Consider the following 18,939-nt stretch of genomic DNA (forward strand, 5'->3'; position numbering starts at 1 on the left):
AATACTAAATAAATAATACAGGTGGGTATGTTACAGTTGTTGTAGTTGTTAAAGATTTGATAGGAAAAGAGAACACTTCTAGCTGGGGTCATCAGAGTAGACTTTGGAGAAGAAAATGGAAAGTCGGTAAGCCTTGCAGAATGAGAGAACTATGAGTAGCAGTGGAGAAAGGGAATTCCATCGTCTCATGGCGCAGAGGCAGGGGTCTGGTATGGCAGGTTCAAGGGATAATGTGTAAACTGTAGCATAGTGTTTAAAAACATACATCCAGACAGCCCAAGTTTGGGACTGCCTTTTACTTGCTGTATTACCCTATGTGGGGTTTTTAATCTCTTTTTGCCCCAGTTCTAGAGTAAAAGAGTAGTACTAACCATACCGAAACCATACAGCTATTGAAAGGGTTTCAGAATAATGCTTTATATTAAGTATAAGTTAGTATGATGATGATGATGATGACGGTGGCAGTGAAATACTATACGTAAGTATAAAGGACAAGGTTGTGAAAATTGGAGTGGTCTGTTGAGGTACTATATATAGTTTCTAGTGAGTAGTTAGAGAAGCTTTATAAGCAAGAACATGTCAGCAGAGTAATGTTTTTGGAAAAATAATCTACAGAATAAGTTGAAGAAGGGAGTGACAGAAGAGTGATTCCGTGGTCTGAGCAGGGACAATAGAGGATGGGTTGGGTTAGAAAGGAGGGACGACCTCAGAAACATTCACAGGCAGACTGCAGTGCCTGCGTAAGTGGAAGAATTCAAACATAAGGAGTTCATAGGGAGAGCTGGTAATGTCTGCAAGAAGACGAGATCCATTTTACACATTGTGAAATTATAGACAGTAACTGAGGGCTGGCATGGTGGCTCACGCCTGTAATCCCAGCACTTTGGGAGACCAAGGCAGATGAATTACCTGAGTTCACAGGTTCGAGACCAGCCTGAGCAAGAGCAAGACCCTGCCTCTAAAAATAGCCTGGCATTGTGATGGGTACCTATTGTCCCAGCTACTCAGGAGGCTGAAGCAAGAGAATCGCTTGAGCCCAGGAGTCTGAGGTTGCTGTGAGCTATGATGCCATGGCACTCTACCCAAGGTGACAAAGTGAGACTGTCTCCAGAAAAAAAAAAAAAAAAAAACAATAACTGAGAATGAAAACAGGATCCCAGTCCAGTTGAGTCATTTGAAACATGGGCAATAGTAGAGCTCCCTGGTCTGTGAAGTGCTGTTTCACAGAGCACATGCCAGGCGGGGCACTGGAGATGTGCTAAGTGTGAACACTGGGGTTCTGGGTCTGTAATTGTCCATTATTGCAAACTTTATTCTAGTGAGGGAGAGTTACCACATCAATTATCATAATTAATCTTACCAGTTCTAACCACACCTTAATATGGATACTGTCAATGTGTACATGTGTCTGTATATGTATATGTACATACATCTGTCTGTATGTAAGTACACTCTCTTGATTTTCTTAAAAGTTGTTCCTTTACACCATTTGCATGTGTATCTTTTCTCTTCATTAGATTTTAACTGTCTATAGGTAAGGAGCAGACTTTCTACTGGTTTCAATTCCTCACACTATTTACATTCATTAATTTATATATTGATTCCAAGTCATTCATTCATTCATTCCAGAGACTTTATTAGTTGCTGGGATGGAGAATAAGAAATTGTTTCTGCTCTCAGGGAGATTATTTTCTGATTGGGGGAATAAAAGGTATAGAAATAATGTAGTAGAAGTGATGATAAAGGCATTCACAAAAAATTATGGGAACATAGACGAGAAACATTTAATCAAGATGATATGGAGGGGATAGTGGGCAGAGGTATTTCAGGGAGGATTTTTGGAGTAGTTGATTTCTGGGCTAAACTCAGTAGTGGTTACTAGGTAAATAGGAAGAAGACTAAAAAAATGGCATTACTGACAGTGAAAACAGCCTGAGCATAGACAGACCCATTCTCAAGAAAAAGCGAGGCAGTGTGGTGTTGCTGTAGCGCCAAGTGAAAGGCCCCTCTGAGTGGCAGGCCTGCACCCCTGGGGGCCTGTAGGAGCATGTGGAAACATGGGCCACATTCCATGGTCAGAACAGGGAGAATCCTGAAATGCTTGACACAGTTTTGGGGGGCCAGATTTCAGTCTTAGGTGGCAGTTGGGAGGATGAATTTTAGGAGGACCAGACGTTTTTGTGGCTGATCCAGGGGAAGCCATTAAGGATCTAAACCAGGGCAGTATTATTAGAATGGAGAAGAGAAGTCAAGATCAAGCACTGTTGTGATATCAGATCAGCAAAACCTGTTACTTTGAAGATGAGCGAGAGGAAGGAGCAAGGATGCTTCTCAGGTAGCTACCTCATATGTCTTGGCAGAGGATTGTACAGACTGCTTACAGAATACAGAAGGAGAGAGGATACAGTGAGCTCATTTTTGGTATTGTTATCTGCAGTACACTGAGATAGATTTTAAAGTGTATGTGATATATTTGGAATTAAATTTAATTAATAATTAGAAGAGATGTCCTGATACATATAAATGTCTCACTTTTGCCATTCACTTAATCGTATCTCCTCTTCGAAGCAGATGTGTGCAATACCTGTGCATACACCTGTCTTAACTCCTTCACATGTTGGAATCCTTGATTTTCTTTCCTATGCAGCTTGTGTGGTCTGCAGCCCAGTGTTTAGTTCATAACCTCACCATAAATGTGAGTTAAAAAGCAAGTGAATCGATCATTCTAAAAGCTAGTATTATTTGATTATTAGGAAAAGTTTATGTGTGGTTAATGCCTGTTCTGATTCTTCTGTGTTTTAACTCCTTAGCACCATCCACTGGAAGAATTTCAAATAGTGCTGTTTCCTCAGGAGCAGTGGCACCAACCAACTCAGCTCCGGGACAGACCCAGCCCAGTGACCAGGACACGTTAGTGCAGAGAGCTGAGCACATCCCAGCGGGGAAGCGGACTCCCATGTGCGCCCATTGTAATCAGGTCATCAGGTGGGTTCTTTGATTTTTGAAATGTTTATGAAAATACCAATGCTGATTTTTTTTTTTATATTTTGAAATATTTGAAATTTTACTAGTGGAAATATTCTGACCATCATCCTTTATAATATTTATTATTGAGTAAATTAATATGAATGTATATTGTATTAGAATCTATTTTAGTGGAAAGTAATTTTGGGCATTGTGAAAATGAAACTAAAAATGCTAATTGTGTCCATCATTATTAATTCTTACCAGAGCTAAGGAAAAATAGTGATTGATGTGGCCTTTCAGAAAAGAATAAATTTCTTTTTTTTTTTGGCACCATAGCTCATAGCAACATCCTCTTGCATCAGCCTCCTAAGTAGTTGGGACTACAGGCACCCACCACAATACCCAGCTATTTTTAGATATCATGTCTCACTCTGGCTTAGGCTGGTCTTGAACTTGTGAACACAAGCAGTCCACCCACCTTCTCCTCCCACAGCACTAGGATTACAGACATGAGCCACTGCGCCCAGCCCCAGGATAGTAAAATTTAAGGCTCAAAGGAGCCCGGATGATCATTTATTCCAATCTTGTTATTTTACAAATTATAGAAGTGAGAACTTTAATTTAGATGAAAAATAATTGGTAACATGAAGTAAAAAACTTGGAGCCTTAGAAAAAAGATTGAATTTTTCAATACCTAAATATCAAAAAGTAATTACCTTAATATCTGTTCATAAGTGCTTTGAGTGTTAGGTGGGATAACTTGTGCCTTTAAAATATTTTTTGTCCAAATCTATTTCATTATCTCTTAAATTCCAAGAAGGAAAAAAAGTCTCAGAGACCTTAAGAGTATAGTCCACTGGAACTTATTAAATCTGTGTTTTTTATAAGTGGCTTTTAAAATGTTATGAAGTATGGGTATGAATGCTAATTGCAGGGATGCCACCAAAAGGACCTCATCGCTGCTTTGTGAGTTGCCTTATTGATAGGAACAAATGATCGTTTGAAGTGATTTATCAAGCTCTCTTCTTTTTTAATTTATCCTATATGTATTTTCAATTAGTTGAAACAATGGCTTCTCTAAAGTTAAATAAGATTAAGACTTAACTGCATTTTCCCTTTCTCTGTTCTGTTACATAATTATTGCTTAGCATAATATTTCTAGGTAATACTTTAAATGGAGCCAAGAAACCTCAAAATTTCATTAAAGAAAGAACAAGATATAAATAATCCTCTCTTTAACCTACTATTAATTAAATAATATGTGTCTCGAGAACAGAGCACACGGTATGTGATTAAAAGTTGAATAGCTTTTTTATTTTAAAGGTAGTCAATGTTCATTGTGACATTAAAAAAACATAGAAAAACAGAAAGTAAAAACAAAGTTTGTACATAATCCTACCTCCCAAAATAACTGTGATTTTTCACTCATACTTCTCGAACACTTACATAAAAGGACAGATATCTTTTTACAGAAGTGGAAAAATATAGTGCTGTGTAAGCTATTTTTTTCCACTTAAATTGTATTTTACAGAGTGAGTACCTGCTTAGTAAGAATTAGTGAGTAACAGTGCCAGTAGTAATAGTGGAAGGAAGGGAGGAAGGGAAAAGCGGTCATCTTCCTAAGTCCAGCCCAGTATTCATCAGGCAGAGGCATTTAGTAAATGTTTACCTGAACAGATGATGCGTGCCCTAGGCCCATCCATCATTCAGGCCAGAACACCAGTGTGGCTAGAGTCATTTTCCTGTAAGTACTAGCATGGGATTACTGTCTTACAGAAATATTTAAACTAATATAAAATTGGTTCTACTTTATCCCAATAAATAAAATGTTTTAATTATTACCCGCATTAAGTTGTTATTTTTAATAAAATAAAATAAACTGACTTGTAACATTATTTCTGTTTTAATATTTAGATTACCTAGACTGATGTTTAGAGTTACTATAGTCTGGATAAAAACACCCTTTATGAAGACTGTTATTTGTGTACTATTGTAAACAAATAATTACTGTATGAGTTAACAAAATGTTAAATCACATAAGTTGCAGATTCATGTTTGATTATAACATTCAATAATGTTCTGTAGTCACCACTCCTAGGACTTCTAAAAAACTTAGTATGGAGACGGTATGAAGAGCAAAGTGAAAATTAGATTTACCACCTTTAACTTGCCATGATTTCAAATTTAATGCTAGGCCAGGATGCAATTTTTTAATGCACAATCATCCTGCTATATAAAATAAACCAATATTGTGCTGATAGTGTGAGTGGCTATTCCTTATTGCTCCCTCATTTATTAAATTTTCTTATTGGCCTGGATTATTCGCTGCTTGTTATCAGTTAAGCATTAAAGCTTCATTTAAGGAATTTAATAAGAATGGGGATTAGTTCATGTCAGGATCACATAACCATAATTAACACAGCACATTGGCCTGGTGCTCAAGTGCTGCAACAGTTTGAATAGATTGTGGTCAGTTCAGAGGCTACTCAAAGCGTAATTCTAGTTCCTGGCTTCAGTGTCAGTATTACTTCAAAGCAAGGAGGTGTTGGATAAGTGACATTCATTTGGACACCTGTTTTAAAAACAACCAGCAGTTTGAGGCTTGATACTTTCAATACAAAATATACCTTGGCAAACTCCAAGAAGTTTAAGATTTATTTTGTAATTTATGTTGTTAGTTTTCTACCATGGAATTTATTTTATTTATAATTCATAGTTGTTTTATGTTTACCTTTTCAGTGTTTCAAATTTTCAAAAGTACTTTCTATGAAAGAACAGACGAAAGCACATTTTGTGTTTTATTTTATTGGCTTTTCGGTGTTTGGGGGGAGTTTAAATTTTTTACTAGCAGAGTTGATTGTTGTTTGGAAAACCTCAGAAACCTGAATGTTAATATTTCAACTGCTTATCTCTTTATAGAACACATCACATTCAATTTAAAATTCCATTGTTTATTTTATTTGGATCTAATGTTTAAAGTTTTTTGGCTTATTTGAATTATGTAAAGTTTATGGATATTTTGCCTAAATTGTATTGTGGAGCCATTACTTTAGTTACAAATTGAATAAATAGGTAGTTACATCTTAGAAAATTGTGAAGCTTTAACTTTGCTGGGGAACATTTCTAGTCCAATTTTGATAGAAGTACCATTTCTTTAATTCTTATACTCATGAGTAGATTTACAGAAAATTAGGCAGTTCTAGCCAAAATCAGATTTTAGTTTCCCTGGTATAATGGGCTTATGAATGTCTTAGCTTCCCTCCCTCAAAATATTTTGGTTATATGAATTGCTTTTGTACCATTTGAGTCAAAGTTACACGTGTGCCCATCACCCGGATAGTGTGTGTTACCCATTAGGTGTGAATTTACCCCTGCCCTTCCTTTGCCTCCCACCTGCCTGCTTTCCTTTGGGTTTTAGTACCAAATGTGTACATGGGCATTGATTGATTAGCTTCAGTTTAACAGTGAACGCATGTGGTGTTTGTTTTTTCATCCTTGTGATACTTTGATTTAGAAGAATGATCTCTGGTTTCATCTAAATTGTTGCAAAAGGTATTAGTTTACCATTTTTTATGGTTGAGTAGTACTCCATGGTATACTCAAACCACATTTTCTTAATCCACTCATGTATTGATGGTCTTTTTTTTTTTTTTTTTTTTTTAAAGACTGGGACTCACTGTGTTGCCCAGGGTGGAGTGTGGTGGCTTGGGCATGTGTGAGCCACAGCATCTGGCCCCCAGCTTATTTCTTGAGTATTATGTCTAGTGCATTAAAATCTGTGAGCCCTGGTATTACATGCAGTTAACTGAATCATTTATATTTGGCTTCTTAACAACTTTGTGAAAGAAATAAGGGATTTATACCACATGGTACTTGTATTTCTTCTTAAATGTGGAATGCTTTAAAAAATAGCTGCATTATTATTGCTGTTTTGTTTTTGCCTTTAGTACAGCACCAGAGCAACTACATTATGCAGGTGGCCCATTGATTGTTCCACTGAGAAAAAGAATTTTAACATTATTCATTTTTTTCATAATGATTTTCAAACTTTTCTCATAAGGAGAACCATCTCAGGTTATAGATAAGATTTTTTGGGCTATTTTACCATCCATTTCAATCTCTGCATGGATCTTTTATTTATAGGTTTTACTTACTGTCCATACTAGTTAAAACTTTACTTGAAAATAAAAGATTTCTTTGTTTAAAGTGTAGCCCCTGAATTTAGAAAAACAAAAGACAGCAAGATTTCACTGTTTACTGTAGTGAAAAATTAGAATATAAATGTTCAGTATCTATATAATATAATATTATGATGCCATTAACATCCTATTTTGCATAATAATTAGTGTTTAATGTATTCATAGTATATTCCAAATGTTGTGTTAGAATTTTACCTAAGACTAGGTGTGGTGGCTCACACCTATACCAGCATTTTGAGAGGCCAAGGTTGGCCTCAAGGCCAGGAGTTGAAAATCAGCTTGGGCAAAATAGCAAGACCCCATTTCTACAAAAAATAATTAAAAAAAAATTATTATACACCTGAGGTTCTAGCTACCATGGAGGCTCTATCCCTTGAGCCCAGGACTTGGAGGCTGTAGTGAGTTATGATCATACGACTGCATGCCAGCCTGAGCAACAGAGTGAGACCATATCTTACAGAGAGATAATTTTACCTGTATTCCTGTAACAACCCTGTGAGGCAATTGCTGTTATTACTCCATTTCACAGATGAGAAAATTAAAACACAGTGAAGTTAAATATTTACCTGCAGTTGCATAGATAGATAGTAAATGGTAGAATCTGAATTTGAGCCTGTATCTAACTTTTTTATTCATGCTTTTAACTGCCACTACATAGGAAAATGTTTATAATATATTAAAATGGCAAAAAGAAATACAGAATTTGAAAGTATGGTTCCAATTTTGTGTAATGAAAATACACACCAAGATACACAATTAAGCATAATATTAATAAAGACAGGCACTATTATTGAACATGATTGTTAAAACGCCAAGAGCTTATTAGTGTTGTTCTATTGGGTCCTCACAATAACTCCATGGTATCAGTATTATTCTTCTGACTATTTTACAGATGGGAATACTGGAGCTTAGACTAATTTTCTCAAAGACACAAAGCTGGTTAAGTAGGAGAGTCAGGGCTGGAACCCAAGGTTGTTTGGTTCTGAAATTCATTCATTAATTCATTAAATACTATTGAGAGTCCTACTGTGGACTTGGCACTCTTATCCCACTGCTTCCAGGAATGTCATAGTTAATAATAGGTTGCTGGCCGACTTCAGTTCATTGCAGCTCTGGGACCGAGGCCCTCCACTTTAGGCAACTTACATGACCATTTCCTTTCTTCCTCTGGGTCAGCAGGAGAGCATTTGAGAGTATTGCTTTTTACTTCTTTTAAGGCAGCGATTCTCAGCCTATGGGTCACGACCCCCTTTGGGGGTCAAGCCACCCTTTCACAGGGCTCGCCTAAGACTGTCCTGCATATTGGATATTTATATTACAATTCATAACAGTAGCAAAATTAGTTATGAAGTTGCAATGAAAACAATTTTGTGGTTGGGGGTCACCACACATGAGGAACTGTATTAAAGGGTCACAGCATTAGGAAGGTTGAGCACCACTGTTTTAAGGGCTCACCTCAAGCTGTCGCCTTGGGTAGAGTGCTATGGTGCCACAGCTCATAGCAACCTCCAATTCCTGGCCTTTAGTGATTCTCTTGCCTCAGCCTCCCAAGTAGCTGGGACTACAGGCGCCTGCCACAACGCCCGGCTATTTTTCAGTTGTAGTTGTCATTGTTGTTTGGCAGGCCCGGGCTGGATTCAAAACCATCAGCTCTGGTGTATATGGCTGGTAACTTAGCCGCTTGAGCTACAGACGCTGAGTCCAGGATACTCTTTTTTTTTTTTTTATTAAGTATATATCAACTGACTAGGGAATGGAATTATGTCTGCATAACCCTTTTGCCATTTAAAGTTATCTAGTCACAGGAGTGATTCATAGGTCCCACGCTGGCTCAGGAAGGGAGAATTACACAGGATACTTTCATGAGGGTGGGAGGATGTCTTGGGCCGTACTGCCTGTCACGTCCTCTCTCTCAGTGTCCCCTCTTGTGTTTAGTGGCAGCTATGTGTGCTCTGTTGCTCAGACCCTGTGATCTATCAGAAAATCCTTTTGGCTTTAACTTCTAAATATATCCATAATCTGGACAGTTCTATTTCTCCTGCTACCCTGACCTAAGCCACTGTCATCTCTCACATGAGATAATACAATCATTTACTGACTAATCTTTCTGCTCTTGCCCTTGCTGTATACCTATTTATCAACACAGTAGCTAGAGCAATCTGATAAAACATAAATCAGATTATGTCTCTCCGAAGCCCCCAAACACACAGTGGCTTCACTTTTTATTTATCTTACTTGATGCCTCCCCCCCACCTTAGGCTATAAGTTGCTTGCAAGCAGAGCTGTTTCCAGCTTTGTTTCTGCCCTGTTTCTTGTTCCTAGAACAGTGCCTGATACATGTTGAATTTACTAAATTTTTGTTAACAAATGAACTTTTTCAAAATATTTGTAGGATATATATTAGAATTGCCAAGTTGAAATTATATTTCACTTGTTTTATTAGAGAATCACATTTCTCTGGCTTTGCTATAATAAGTACAGTCAATTCTTTATACTGAAATGCTCTCTAGTAGACTTTTAAAAAAATGTCATTATTACCTTCTTTAAAATCGGTTCTCTTTATTAACTATTACGTTTAAGCTCTTTTTTACTTGTGCTTTTATTTTCGAGGTGCAAGTCATTTATGCCTCCAGGATTTAAAACTATATTTGGCCTCATAACCCTTTAATGCAGTAAGTTAAAGGGTTAAAAATTAAAGATGATAATCAGTGAAAGTAGAATTACATTTTTTAATGTATTAAAATGGAAGTTTTGCATAGTCTACTGGAAATGAAGAATTAAGAGTGGGAAATACAATGTTTGCAGATTTTAGGAAGGATTGTTAAATATTTCTAATTTGGGGTCTCTTTGTGCATGTGTGTTTTTATATTTGTGAATATGCGTACGTGCAAATTCTCCCAGTTATCTTTTCTATCTCACTCTGCTTCTCTGGTTGTATTACTCTTAGGCTCTTTGCTCATGCAAGGCCCTTCCTAAAAGTTGGTCAATATAAAAATATAAAACTGGGCCAGGCACAGTGGCTCATGCCTATAATCCTAGCACTCTGGTTGGTCAAGGCAGGAGGATAGCTTGAGAACAGGAGTTGAAGACCAGCCTTAGCAAGACTGAGACTCCATTTCTATAAAAAATAGAAAAATTAGCTGGGCGCCGTGACACACACTTGTAGTTTCAGCTCCTTAGGAAGCTGAGGCAGGAGGATCACATTAAGTCCAGAAGCTTGAGGTTGCTTTGAGCTGTGATGACACCCCTGAACTCTCTCCTAGATAGCAGAGCAAGACCCTGTCTCTAAATAAATAGTACTGTTATATCCACTTAAGCGTAAAATCAGATTCCATTTTTGTTCTTCAGCACATGAGTCCTTTGTTAATAGCTTTGATAGTTTTAACTTCTTTTGATGCAGCAACTTGGTTGAATAAAGTTTTTATAGTGATTGGCCTTTGGAAGATTCTAGCTTTAGAATTCATCACCTGCGAGATCTTAGGCAAGTTGGCTCACTTCTCTGATATTTTCTTCTTCCTCTTCAAGTATATGATAGTTAATTTCTGTCACTGAAGTTGCTGTGAAAAGTAGATAACAAAGGGAAGCAATAAGTAAGCATTTCACTTCGAAGCTAACCCCCGATAGGTTGTGTCTGTTGAGATCTGCAGTTCCTTCTGCCTTGAGGTCTGTAAGCTTCCCTTTCCCTCTGACCTTTTCTTAGGCATCCCTCCCTACCTTTTCTCCCCCCTTCCCCCTTTTGGCATAAATCTCACAGAAGACAAACAGGATAAAAAGTTTTCATGCCAGAATTCCCTCTCAGCCAGTCAAATGCTTTAACTCCCCTCCTTCTCTATTTGTCAGTCAACACGTATTCAGTAAGGGCTCACAGGTAGAGAAGTACTAGAAGAGGTGGCTGAATACCTAAATCCACTCTGCATTTATCCAGTCCTGTCATTCTGCTTCACAAAAGGAAACCCAATCCTACCTGGAACAAGAATGTCTTCTGTGTTAATCCTGTGTTAATGAATTTGTTAAATTAGTCATTGCTGACACAGAAAAGAAAATACTTTGTTTTATGTAAGAGATTTTATTGTTTAATCTATACATAATTTCAAGGGCATGGATGGGGAAAGATGCTCTTTGAGTGCAGCCGGGGAGTATCAGGTGAGACCGTATTTTCCTTGAGCTTCTTACTTAAAGGAGGAGATCTAGGGGGGGAGCAAAGGTCGTCTCAATTACTTTCTTTTTCTTTTCTTTTTGAAAAACACTTTCAAAAAAGTGTCACTTTTTTGTGACACCACTGGGTAGAGTGCTGTGGTTGCAGCTCACAGCAACCTCAAACTCCTGGGCTTGAGCTATTCTCTTGCCTCAGCCTCCTGAGTAGCTGGGACTACTGGCACCTGCCACAACGCACGGCTATTTTTTGGTTGTAGTTGTCATTGTTTGGCAGGCCTGGGTTGGATTTGAACCCTCCAGCTCTGGTGTATGTGGCTGGCACCTTAGCCACTTGAGCTACAGACGTCAACTCCTTTCTTAAAAGTGCAGAGGGATGTTTTTTCCTGTCTGACTTTTCTTTTCCTATTCACATTTTAAAGGAACTGATGAAATATTTTAAAGTTATTCTCTTAATCGCCTATAGTTTTAATTTATGTATAGTAAAAGTTTATCTCAGAAAGTTTTTCAAAAGACTTCTAAGAATACCCAAATATAAGATAATCTTCTAAATTACCAAAGATGGCCAAAAAAATGAAATTCATGTATGGGAGTTTGAAACTAGCATTGAAACTGGACAGTACCTACGATGATGACCTGCATACTTGCCTAAGGTTAGACTGTGAATTTGGCTTTAAGCCTTCTAGCAGTCCATCAAAGAAGAAAGTTAATTTTGCAATTTATTAAAAAAAGAAGAAGAACTATTTTGCAGGAGAAGCAAAACTGTTCTTGTTGCAAAAATCTGGTAACAGTTTTTTCTAAGGAATCCATGTGACAGTATGACCCCAAGTGAGCTAACAAACAACACTTGAGCAGCTACTTTGGGGAGGAGCAAATGTGAATCTCATAGAATCATTTCCTGTATTACCTGTTGGAGCTGACTGATGCACTGTGAGAAGCACTGTTCATGAAAGGAATGATTCTGTGGGGTGCTGCAGGCCCAGTATGCTGTAGCTAATCCACAGTGCCCAGTCCTCTGCTGATCTGATTTGATCTCTGCGTGTATTTTAGAAAATTAGGAAAATGAATTGTATGTTCCTTGGTTATTCTTTGTTTTTTAAAATGTATTTATGTAAAATATACATATGTGATTTACTGTCTTTATCATTTTTAAGTGTATAGCTCAGTGGTAATAGTTTTTTTTTTTAACATTTTCCTTTCATTGTCTCCTTTACCCTACACCCCACCCTTAGCCTGTGACAGCCACCAGTCTACTCTCTGTCTTTATGAGACCCACTTTTGAAGCTCCCATTTGTGAGTGACAGCATGCAGTCTTGTCTTACACACTTGGCTTATTTCATATAACATAACGTTCAATATCGCAAAGAGATGTCTGCACTCCAATGTTTCTTGCAGCATTTTTCACAACTTCTAAAATATGAAAAGAACCTAACTGCCCATCAACAAATGAATGGATAAGTAAAATATGGTATAGATACACAATGGAATGTTATATAGCTATAAAAAATAGAATGTTGTCATTTGCAGCAATATGGATAAAGCTGGATGCCATTATGTTAAGTCAGTTATTCTTAAATGCTTTCTTTTCACAGATGAATATTGTTAAGTATTTAGTAGCAGTGATAAACATGTTCCAGGAACAGAGGTTTTTTTTTTAATCCTAGATGCACACACCAACACTTATGCTTTCATAGGATGTAGAGTTTGAGATTGGATTGACTTCATTAAAAATTGGGGAACAAATAAGGATATTGGCCTCCAGGGTCCATCTAGCCTTACGGATGAGCTGATGATGTGCCCCCCCCCACCCCAAAGAAAATTCACCCTCACCAGTGGTTTCCAGTCTGTTTTAATGTCCAGACAAATAGAGGCATAAAATCCCAAAGTTGTACTATACGCTATGTTAGGGTCCCAGTACATTTCATGTCTATATAACCTGGTAACTACCTGGTAGAAAAGCCCAGAGAACTCGTAAAACTTTGTCTAGCTTTAAGTAGTGTGAATCCTCGTTTATCTTTGAAGATAAACCACATGCAAACTATATACTGAGAGAATTAAATGAAGGAACTTGTTGAATAGGATTTTTATTTTATAAATCAGGTAAAAATTGTGAGATAACCTACCAAAAGTAGTATATTGGATTGCAGAATAGATGACCTGTAGCTTTTTCTTTTCTGGCAGGAATTAGTTAACAAAGGTATTTCCTGTTAATCATAGCAAACTTTAGTACCCTAAAGTTTTAAGAATAGTAATAATAAACTGCTTATCTCAAACTTCAGAAAGCTATATATATTACATCACACAAATGGCATCATATTAATAAGAAACAAGCTAACAAAAAGCAGGGCTAGAAAATACCCTCTTATTACCCCCACATAATGGGGGGTATAATTTTAATGGGGGGAGTAATTTTAATCGCTTTCTTATACCCCCACAAAATGAATTTTAATTACTCATCAGGGGCATTTCTGCTTTCCTGCTCTTGCAGAAGTGGGCGCTGGTTCTGAGTAAACAATATGTTTGCAAAGAATTTCCCAGTGGGAGACAGTTACTGAATAGCAAGGTTTATTTTACTGTCAGAGGTTTAAAAATGTTCTAACTTTGTGATGCTCATTGCTGTGACTCTGTTAATAGTCTGCCTAGAAATATGGTGTCTGATGCTTACTAACAATTGCCATGTGGTCGCTTGGTGATGATAATTGATGGTAATGAGGTCAGAGGCAGAGTATCAGTTGAATAGAGCCGTATACTAGAAATCAGGAAGCCCAGCTTCTGGCCTTGCCTCACCCAGTGACTTTATATGTGTCACTTTTGAACATTCTGGATGTCAGCTTCTCCATCTGTTAAAGTGAATTTGTAATAACTGCCCTGGTCTATCTCACAGGAATGTTGTATGGACAAATTAGATAAATGTAAAAGTGCCTTGGAGGTAAAGCCGTTCTGTGAATACGAATCAGTGTGATGTGGCTCCTGAAAAGCGTGTTGCAGAGGCCAGAGGAGAGATGGTTAGTCTCTGCAGGCTTCTGGCCTCGATAAGGCTTCATAATGGAGTCCTGCCACGCCAGCCAAGCCCATCTTATCAGTTCATGACTATGTAATTTTTTTGGGGGGGGGGTGGAATAATCTCTTTACGGATATTTGTTACCTTGATACAAATGTGCATTAAAAAACTGTCATGTTTGGGGAGAGGGTATAATATTTCAGTTATGCAGGATGGATCTGCTGCCAGCACTGTGCCTATAATAGGTTCACACTGCTGTATTGTGCACTTACAAATAAATCTGTTCAGAGAATAGATCTCATTTTATGTGCTCTTCTCACAATAAACTAATTTTAAAAATGACATATTTGAGTTAAATAAAACCTTTCCCAGTCGTTCCAAACAACGTGTGATAACCAGTTTACAGTTTGTGTTGTCATTTTGGAGGGTCAGGTTTGATGTGTTTAATGAAGTTGAGAAAGAAGTATGTGAATCAGTATACGAGGAAGGGAAATTGACTACAGAGTATTTTCTCAGGTTACGATCATTATTATTTTTAAGATTTTGACTTATCCAAGTGAGGATTTTTTTATTTTGTAGAAATGTCAAACTGTCATCTCTGCCTGTCCAGTATATCTTTTTCTACTTGCTTCATATTCTGTCATGGTGACTTTCTGTCACAGTTAACATCTCCATCCTCAATCATGATTGCAGGCAGATTGACTTGCTGCTGCTCAATAAAACACCACCAGATTCGCTGAAGACTGAATAAGGTGGAGGGGGTGGCCTTTCTTGAAGGAATCCCTGTGTGCTCTACTCTGTCCCATTTTCACATCATCGCAGAGTCCCCATGTGAATTTACAGCACCCCTGTGTTTAGTCCTTGGAAAAGAAAACTGAACAAGTATTTAATTGATTGGACATTGCGTAAAAGAGGTCCCATCTAGGCTATCTTTAGAAACTTTTCTTCTTGAGTTAAGCTGATCTCTTTTTCTTCTGGCAGGGGACCATTCTTAGTGGCACTGGGGAAATCTTGGCACCCAGAAGAATTTAACTGTGCTCACTGCAAAAATACAATGGCCTACATTGGATTTGTAGAAGAGAAGGGAGCCCTGTATTGTGAGCTGTGCTATGAGAAATTCTTTGCTCCTGAGTGTGGTCGATGCCAAAGGAAGATCCTTGGAGTAAGTACTGGAAATGTCTTTATTCTTCAGGAGTTTAAAGCACTGGAAATGTCTTTATTCTTTGTGAGTTTAACTTTCTATTTTCTCCTTGCTTTATCCACTCTCTGGTTTCATCACTATTTATTATTGTAAAGCAAAACTAAATAGACCTCTGTAGAAGTGTATCAGGCTCCCAGGGTTAGGCTTTCTTCAGTTTTGTTTCACTGAGTGCGGGCTTGTCTGGTTAAAGTCTAGCCACTGTAGGGGAAAAATAATTCACTGTGGGTGTGCTACCTCAACAGGACCATTTGCTCAGGAATGAAGAGGTCGCACAGGACCACACACATCCACGTTCTCAGAACTGACACCTTCACTGTTTTAAATTAAATTCCATAGCTTTTATAAGAGCAGCATTTCCCCACTTGTCAGAGTTCAAGTACAGGACACTGATTTCATGAAATACATAAAACATAAGGCTTATAAATGATATATTTTTCTTGAATGCATATAATGTTTAAAATATAACCTCAGTTTTATGAGAGTACACGTGTGATGGAAAAATAATTTTAAGCAATACCTTTTCATTTCTTTCTTTTTTCTGTTTTTTATTTTTTTGCAAAAAGGGAGTAATTTAGTTGTAGTACATAATAAATACTAAATAAATTCCCTTATTTTGCAATTATAAAGTAAGGATCATTTTTTATGAGTGACTAGGAGCTAGAATTTGATTTTAGGAGAAGCCTAGGTTCTTGGCTTCATACAAAAGTTGGCAGTGGCCCTGCTGTATTCTAATATGCTCAATATGAAAACACAGTAATGAAACTACATATAATTCATATTAATTGAAAGAAAAGTTAGTGTGAATTGGTTAAGTAGTCTTAATTTTAGGGTACACCTTTAAGTGGGTGTACAACTTTGAGGACACTTAAAATTATATAAACATGCCACCTGAAATATTTTTAGTTTGTACAGAATGTTGGAAACAAAGGAGCAAAATGAGTCGGTCCATATCTTCCCAAATAATGACAAAAATTAGTAAAATATTCACTAATACTGTTTTAGTGTATAAACATGTTCTTTTGGACTCTAGAATAATAAAACAAAGTCCAATAAGAGTCTTAAAACCAAATAAAGTTCTAGGAAATGTAAATCTTATATTTATTGCTTCAGGGATAGGCCAGAACTTCACTAAAGGGATAGCTTCTATGGATTGTGTTTTAGTTGTTTGATTACTTGTTAAAGAAGAAATAGTAATGTGTCTCTAGGATGGAGAACGAAGTATATTCTGGAAGCCTTGGGAAGTGATTTGGTTCAGTGTCCGTCTGTTACACATGATTACAGTGACTTTTTGGATCTGCTCTCTTGTCTTTTCTCTGCTTTGCCCTTCAGTAGTGAACTACTGAGGCTAATAATTTACTCTATTATCATTTTCTTTCATTTTAATATTTTTATAAAAGAAAATATTTCACTCTAGAACAATTATGAAATAAAAACGTAAAAAGTAAATTTAAATGACCTATTTACCAATCACAGATAATTACTATTAACCTTGTGACATACTGTTTTTCAGTTTGCTATTTATAAGTAATGCATTTATAAAATTGTAACCATATTTTACATATAACACCCTCCTTTTTTCTGATGAATCTTATGGAAAGAGTGAACTCCTGTGTTGTTATTAACTATTCATCAAAAATGATTATTAAAGTTTCCATCTCTTTCTCTGAACCCAAAGAAGTGATTCCTTGTAAAATCAACTCCCCAAAACCTCTTTTACTAATTAACATCTAGCCCAAGCCTTTAATAGTTGGTGTAACCACATGGCCATGGTTGATTAGAATTTATGCTTTATAGTTCAAATTTTAGACACTCAATTAAGTGTGCTTAGTAACATCACTGCTGCCTTACTAAAGCATGAAAACCTCTTGAACTGATGGGATTACCTGGGTTGCATTGTTGCTTCAGGGATGCACCAAAGTATTAGTTTATGTTAGTTTTTAAATGCTTCCCCCTTCCTTCATGACATTTTCAAATAATACTATGAAATTTTTGTAAGTTCATGTTTCTTGGTATCCTTTGAGAGAAAGAAGAATGCATTGTAGCAAGCACTTTATTTGCTATAAGTATATTGTTTAAATAACTTGGTAATCATTCTTTAAATAAGTTTTATTGATTTGTATTTGTGAAAAACACAGTCACATAGTTCATTGGTTTAGATGATATACATGAATCTATCTTTAAGTATCTCCTGTTACTTGGATGAAAAGCTCAAGACAAAGATGAATTATGTGTGTCTGTTTTCAGTTAGCTTTGTAAGACTTGATTGGTATAGCTATTAGAATAAATGTTTGTTTGTTGTCATCTTTTTTGTTAACATCTCATTACCTTTCTGTAATAGGAAGTCATCAATGCTCTGAAACAAACTTGGCACGTTTCCTGTTTTGTGTGTGTGGCCTGTGGGAAACCCATTCGTAATAATGTTTTCCACTTGGAGGATGGTGAGCCCTACTGTGAGACCGGTAAGACCATGAGCCCTTAGTTTCTAGAATCTTGAATAAAGGTAAAACATTAACCTTTATGTTGCTCTAAAGCTGAAAGAAAATATTACTAGGCAAAGTATATTTCCTAATTATTTTGGGAACATTTAATGTTACTCAAAACTTTTATGTGACTTTGTCAAAACAGATATTCTCAACTTCATTATAAGAATTGAGAATGTAAACATTACTTAGTAAGAAAAATATTTTGCTTGAATCCCCCGTAATTTATGGATATAAATTCTACCAAACCGTATAGCTTAAAGCTACCTCTTACAGTCCAGTCATGATTTTTGGGTGCTTATAAACATCAGAAATGTTCAACTTTTTAGAATATGAAACTGATTTGCTCTTTAAGGCAACTACCTTGAAAATAAACTTGAAATATTTTATTACTTTTACTAAATGGAAGGGGAAATTTTGTCATTACCCATGGTAAAATAATTTTTAATAAATTAAACTGTAAGGACCCATCTACTACATTTGTCTTTTACCTGAACTCTGAAAACTTTATTTTCCTTCTCAAAGTCTTTGTTTCATAACAATTTATTTATTAATAACTCCCTTAGATACTATTATCACTTCTCACATACATACATGTTTTCAATATAAAATATTTTTTCCTTATCATGCCTCCACTTACCATCAGTACATTTCCAGTACTGATTTTTATTGTTATTCTACCTTAAATTTCAAAGTTCAGGGCTAGAGAAGGGAAAATTCCAAAGTAGTCAAGTTAAAGGAAGCTTCTAAATTAAATCTGTATTGGCATCACTCAGCCTTTTTTGTTTACTCAATATTCTCCTAGTTTCACCTCTTTTTGACTCCTTAATTAAGACCAACCTGGATCTGTTACAGATTGTACTCCAGGAACCCTAGAAATTCCAGTGAAGTGACCCATAGGCCATTTGGGGACAGGTTGGCTACAAATTGCCTACTTTT

General features: G+C 36.6%; 1 protein-coding gene across 2 annotated transcripts in view; it reads left to right on the plus strand.

Moving 5' to 3' along the window:
* PDLIM5 (PDZ and LIM domain 5) overlaps window positions 1-18,939 on the plus strand; it is a 136,569-nt gene that overhangs the window by 111,426 nt on the left and 6,204 nt on the right. Inside the window, exons 7-9 of one of the 2 annotated variants that reach the window (XM_003798491.3) lie at window positions 2,811-2,985; window positions 15,301-15,481; window positions 17,859-17,979. In XM_003798491.3, the coding sequence (XP_003798539.2) occupies window positions 2,811-2,985; window positions 15,301-15,481; window positions 17,859-17,979 (477 nt within the window). The remainder of the gene's footprint in view (window positions 1-2,810; window positions 2,986-15,300; window positions 15,482-17,858; window positions 17,980-18,939) is intronic. The other variant, XM_023518394.1, reaches the window with a different exon arrangement.

The sequence above is a fragment of the Otolemur garnettii genome, unplaced genomic scaffold, assembly GCF_000181295.1.
Source record: "Otolemur garnettii isolate 467f Iridium unplaced genomic scaffold, OtoGar3 scaffold00137, whole genome shotgun sequence".
Taxonomy (NCBI): Eukaryota; Metazoa; Chordata; class Mammalia; order Primates; family Galagidae; genus Otolemur; species Otolemur garnettii.